The 5,054-nt window shown below is 40.6% G+C and overlaps 1 protein-coding gene across 2 annotated transcripts in view; it reads left to right on the top strand.

The window, feature by feature from the left end:
* Window positions 1–4,389, top strand: part of LOC137994497 (neuronal pentraxin-1-like) — a 10,821-nt gene extending 6,432 nt beyond the window's left edge. The window contains exons 2-4 of one of the 2 annotated variants that reach the window (XM_068840079.1): window positions 850–894; window positions 1,710–1,929; window positions 3,798–4,389. In XM_068840079.1, coding sequence (XP_068696180.1) covers window positions 850–894; window positions 1,710–1,929; window positions 3,798–4,188 — 656 coding nt within the window. In that variant the 3' untranslated portion in view covers window positions 4,189–4,389. Of the gene's footprint in view, window positions 1–834; window positions 895–1,709; window positions 1,930–3,797 lie in introns of both variants that reach the window. The other variant, XM_068840078.1, reaches the window with a different exon arrangement.
* Window positions 4,390–5,054: the final 665 nt, after the last annotated feature.

Below are 5,054 nucleotides of genomic sequence, written 5' to 3'. Positions count from 1 at the left end.
AATGGTGAGAGCCGAAGTCGTTATCTATTAGCTTATAACATGTTCAAATCTCTTAACCGGGCCGTACCTAGTAGTTTTTGTCGGGGGTGGGGCAAACTCCGAAACCCCTCACAGGAGTCTCCTGTCCACAGACAGGGTTTCTAGTAGGACGTTTTTGCTCTCACCCATACACAACCTCGTTCCCAGGGCTTTTCCCTAACTTGTTGGTTAAAACCCCTGGGAACTAGGTTGACCCCTAGTTTAAGATTTTCTCAGTTAGTTAGTCGAATAGAACACGATAAAAGCTCAGCCAACCCAAAAATCTGAAATGATTCATCCCAATAGAACATGAAAAGTTATTGGAAAATATTTTTAGTACACGAATGCATTAAATGACAACTGGCCACTATCAAAAATACCATAATACTCTTTGTTTGTAGTCGAATTGAAAATTTTGCAAAAGCATTGTTTTTATTTTCTCTTGGGACTTACAATGGTACAAAGAGTATTATGGTATTTTTGATAGTGGTCAATAGAGCTCAATTTTCCCGAATTTATCTATTATGTACATGATGAAATTATGATTGCAAAGTATAAAGCTGTCATGTCCTGCAAAGGACCATTGAATAGCATGTCTCTTCAATGACGGAAAAGTTGTTAAGAATAGAATATCTTGTCCTTCGTGGTGTGTTCAATTTGTAAACCTATGTAATGCTTCTTTTGCAATCTAAAGAGGTGATGTTTATTTATTACGTTGCCTGTATTTGTTCTCTTGAATTGTTCTGAATTTGGAAGATTTAAGTCTGTCATAAAAGTCTAAGAAGAGAACACAATCCTAGTCACTCGATTGCTTAGCTCCTTTATTTTCAGGTGTACAAGGATGTGTTGATTCCCCAGGAAAATGTGGATGTGGAGGTAGGATATTCATCCTTGCTAACAGGGTATATCGCATCCTTGACCGTGCTACAAGGACAACCTTAATTTAAATAGCGGGTAGTATATTTGTCATAAAGTAAGTATCTATATACCTTACGTACTCCAAAGAAGACTCTCCTTTTAAACAAGACCTCCTTGAAGTTATAGGAGCGGCACTCTCGAACTGAACCGCATGCACCTCACAACACTGTTGGGGCGCTAATTAAAAGCAATTCATTGAACTTATACTGTGGCGCTTTTTCGACGATTTGTTTAAATTAAAAATCCTTTGAACTTTATTCTAATTGCGGGAAGATCGCAGTATTTCCAGGAGCTCATCAAGGGGAGGCTCTGTTTCAAAGCATCATATTTCCCTTGATACTGAGATAGCTTTGTTTTGATTGGCTTTTACAACAGCGGGCGTGCTGAATCTCCCGAGGCAGATTGGCTTTTACAACAATGGGAATCTTCCAAGGGAGGCGTTCTATAAATAAATCTACTCGGGAAAGGGTTGACTCCCAGGCTAAGTATGTGGAATAGAGGCTACCCTCGATGAGTTCCCGGTATTTCTCAACATCGCTCTACTGTGCCATGAACATGTAACATCCATGATATGACATTGACTTTCCTTCCTTCAAATGACGATAAGATAAGAGAGTCTGTGTTGGCACGGACTTAGGTGGCCGAGATCTTCAGACTGAGGTCCATGTTCGTACTATTTTTTACCATAATATCGTCACTATCATCACATTAATTGATTGATTTTGGTTTTTGTCTTTTTGTTTGTTTGTTGTTGTTGTTTTCTTTTTGTGCAGGTTCCCGTTATGCATTAGAGTTTCCTCGGAAGGGAGTCCAAGATTATATGCAGCTCTGGGGTATGCCAGATATGGACAAATTCACAGTCTGTTTCTGGTTAAAAACAACTCAGTATCAAGGGACCCCCTTCAGCTACGCAATATCATCAAGTGCGGATAATGAGCTGCTCATCGATTCTCCTGGAAACTTTAACTTGATCATTGGTCACACGCAGTCAGTGTAAGTATGATTCCAACGACAAATGAAGGTGCTTTTGTTTGTTTTCAAATCGGCCCTTTTTGCCTCTTTCTTAACCCTAAAACTTAAGAAGAAATATATAATTATTTTTTTACCGAGGGAAGAAGGGCTGATTTGAATGCAAACAAAGTAATATTAAAACGGAAACCATTTTGGAATAAGGGGTATCACCATATACGTTTTGTTGTTGTTTCTAATGAGAGGAAGATAACTTGCATTTCATCACCTCATTTAAAAGCCAGAATGATATTTTGCAGTGCGACGCTACTTACCGTGGTCACTTGTCAAAGTTTCTTTTTCAAGTTAGCCGCTTTTTAAACGTCTTTTTACTTCAGTTCATTCGAGTTATGTTCACTTTGTGTCAGTGGTTCCAGTGATTCCTGTCATCAAAATATCCCAAGGTCAGTTTTCGTCCCCTGAATATTAGGCAGCTGCATATTGGAAGCCATTAGTTTGCCAATGTACATTAGAAGCCAGGGGAATCTAGGGGGGCACGCATGGTTAGTGTTGTTAGATTCCCAGACTCGGCCTCTTAAGACTGTTGAGTTTGCTGGTTGTCATCTCTGCACAGACAGTTGGGGTGGAGAGGAAGGGGCTGGAAAGGTACAGAGGGGGGAAGAAGGTACTCCGATTTTCCTCACTCCTAAAAAAAATTTATTTGATTCATAGGTCCTTTAAAGGTACGTTTGGATGCTACCTTAACGACATGACAGTGTCAAATTATATATGCATGAGATAAAGTCTATAAGTACTTAACAGTGGGTCGTTTCACATGATCCTATACGGGTCCCTTGTCATGACCTATTGTTCTTTCTAGTATGCCATAAACTATTAAAACATTACAATTACAAGATTATTACGGTTACCATCACTGTCACTGTCACTGTCACTGTCACTGTCACTGTCACTGTCACTGTCACTGTCACTGTCACTGTCACTGTCACTGTCACTGTCACTGTTCATGTCAATGTCTCTGTCCCTGTCCCTGTCCCTGTCCCTGTCCCTGTCCCTGTCCCTGTCCCTGTCCCTGTCCCTGTCCCTGTCCCTGTCCCTGTCTCTATCTCTATCTCTGTCTTTGTCATTGTCGCTGTCAATGTCAATGTCAAAGTCAATTTCAATGTAACTGTCACTGTCTCTGTCACTGTACTGTTAATGTCCCTGTCCCTGTCCCTGTCCCTGTCCCTGTCTCTATCCCTGTCTCTATCTCTGTCTCTATCTCTGTCTTTGTCACTGTCACTGTAATGTTAATATCAATGTCAATGTCAATGTCAATGTAACTGTCACTATCTTTGTCACTGTACTGTTAATGTTAATGTTAATGTCCCTGTCCCTGTCCCTGTCCCTGTCCCTGTCCCTGTCCCTGTCCCTGTCCCTGTCTCTGTCTTTGTCTCTGTCACTGCAAATGTAATGTTAATGCCAATTTCAATGCCAATGTAACTGTCACTGTCTCTTTCACTGTACTGTTAATGTTAATGTTAATGTCTCTGTCTCTGTCTTTGTTACTGTCACGTTCACTGTCACTATACTGTTAAGGTGAATGTAACTGTCACTGTACTGTTAATGTCAACGTCTCTGTCTCTGTCTCTGTCTCTGTCTCTGTCTCTGTCTCTGTCTGTCTCTGTCACTGCCACTGTAATGTTAATGTCAATTTCAATGTCAATGTAACTGTCACTGTCTCTGTCACTGTACTGTTAATGTTAATGTTAATGTCTGTCTGTCTCTGTCAATGTCACTGTCAGTTAACACGGCAACTTCATCTACTTGACATTGTTTACAATAAAATAAGGGGATAATGTTTTGAGGCCTGGATGAAATTCAGCTACTAATATGACTTCTTTTCGTTATCATAGTAGAACGGGTGTATCTGCAAACGATGGCAAATGGCATCAGATCTGTATAACGTGGAAAAACAGTGATGGCAAATGGGAATTTTACAAGGATGGGGGGTTGGCAAAAGAAGGAACTGGTTTGGCGAGAGCATACACCATCCGGGGTGGTGGTTCCTTGACGCTGGGACAAGAACAAGACGCACTCGGAGGAGGATTTGACCCAAACCAGTCTCTTCAGGGTATGCTGGCAAATGTCAATGTCTGGTCTGATGTGCTGTCGCCAAGCAAGATCAAAGTGATGTCAGAATGCTGCCTGGCAGGCGAGGGAGATGTGTACAAGTGGTCTGAGTTCAGCATTGCCATCAAAGGCAACCCTCGAGTTACGGTACCTCCCACTTGTCCCTGCGCTTAGTGAAGCGTTTTTGAGTCATTTGTCCAACTTGAATGACCGATAACAAAAGTAGAACATTAGAATAATCCTGGTGAGATAAACGAAAATTTTGTAACTTGATTTTCCTTTTTTAAATCGAGGTTTCAGTTTAAGGAAGGGAGTAGATAAGTCTATGTACCGACGATGGCATTAATAAAGGTTATTAAGGTTATACCAAGCAAATTTGCGGTTGTCTCCTATATTTTCAAATTTGAATGCGAGAGTTCGGTTATTAGCCTCTATTTCACGCGCAATCTTGCCTCTTGGTAAACACTTTTTGCTCCGGAGGTATATTAAAGACTCTCTGTATACCTAGATGCTTTGGGTGCCTTTGTTTTTGTTTTCATTTGGCTTGAAGTAACGAGTGGGAAAGGAATAAGCGACAAATAGCTACAGAGGAATACTAGAAAGCTGGCAAGTCGAATTAACAAATGGTAAACGCCATAGCATGTACTATTGAGTTATGAATGCACGCGGGAGGTTGCACTTGGGAGGTTTGCTAAGCACTCAAGAAGCTAGAGTCGCACTCGGCTATCACCTCGTGCGACTCTTACGCTTCTTTCGTGTTTAGCAACCTCCCGCGTGCATTCATAACTCAATAGTACATGCTATGGCGTTTACCATTTGTTTTATAACATAATCGTTGACACCAATCCTGCGTGTTTCGCTTGTATTTGCATAAATCAAGTTTGGTCAACAGACGATGTCAACACAACTTTGCTTTCTAAAGACAACTTTGAATTAACAAGACAAAATGATAAAAAAAAACAGTTTTCCCAGTCAAAAATTTTATTGGAATCAACAATAATTTGCTCTTAGGAGAGAAAACATTTCGAATTTCTTGCCAC

Source organism: Montipora foliosa, chromosome 3, assembly GCF_036669935.1.
Source record: "Montipora foliosa isolate CH-2021 chromosome 3, ASM3666993v2, whole genome shotgun sequence".
NCBI classification, from domain to species: domain Eukaryota; kingdom Metazoa; phylum Cnidaria; class Anthozoa; order Scleractinia; family Acroporidae; genus Montipora; species Montipora foliosa.
Note: the sequence above shows the minus strand (reverse complement) of the source record. Positions and strands in the feature narration are given on the sequence as shown.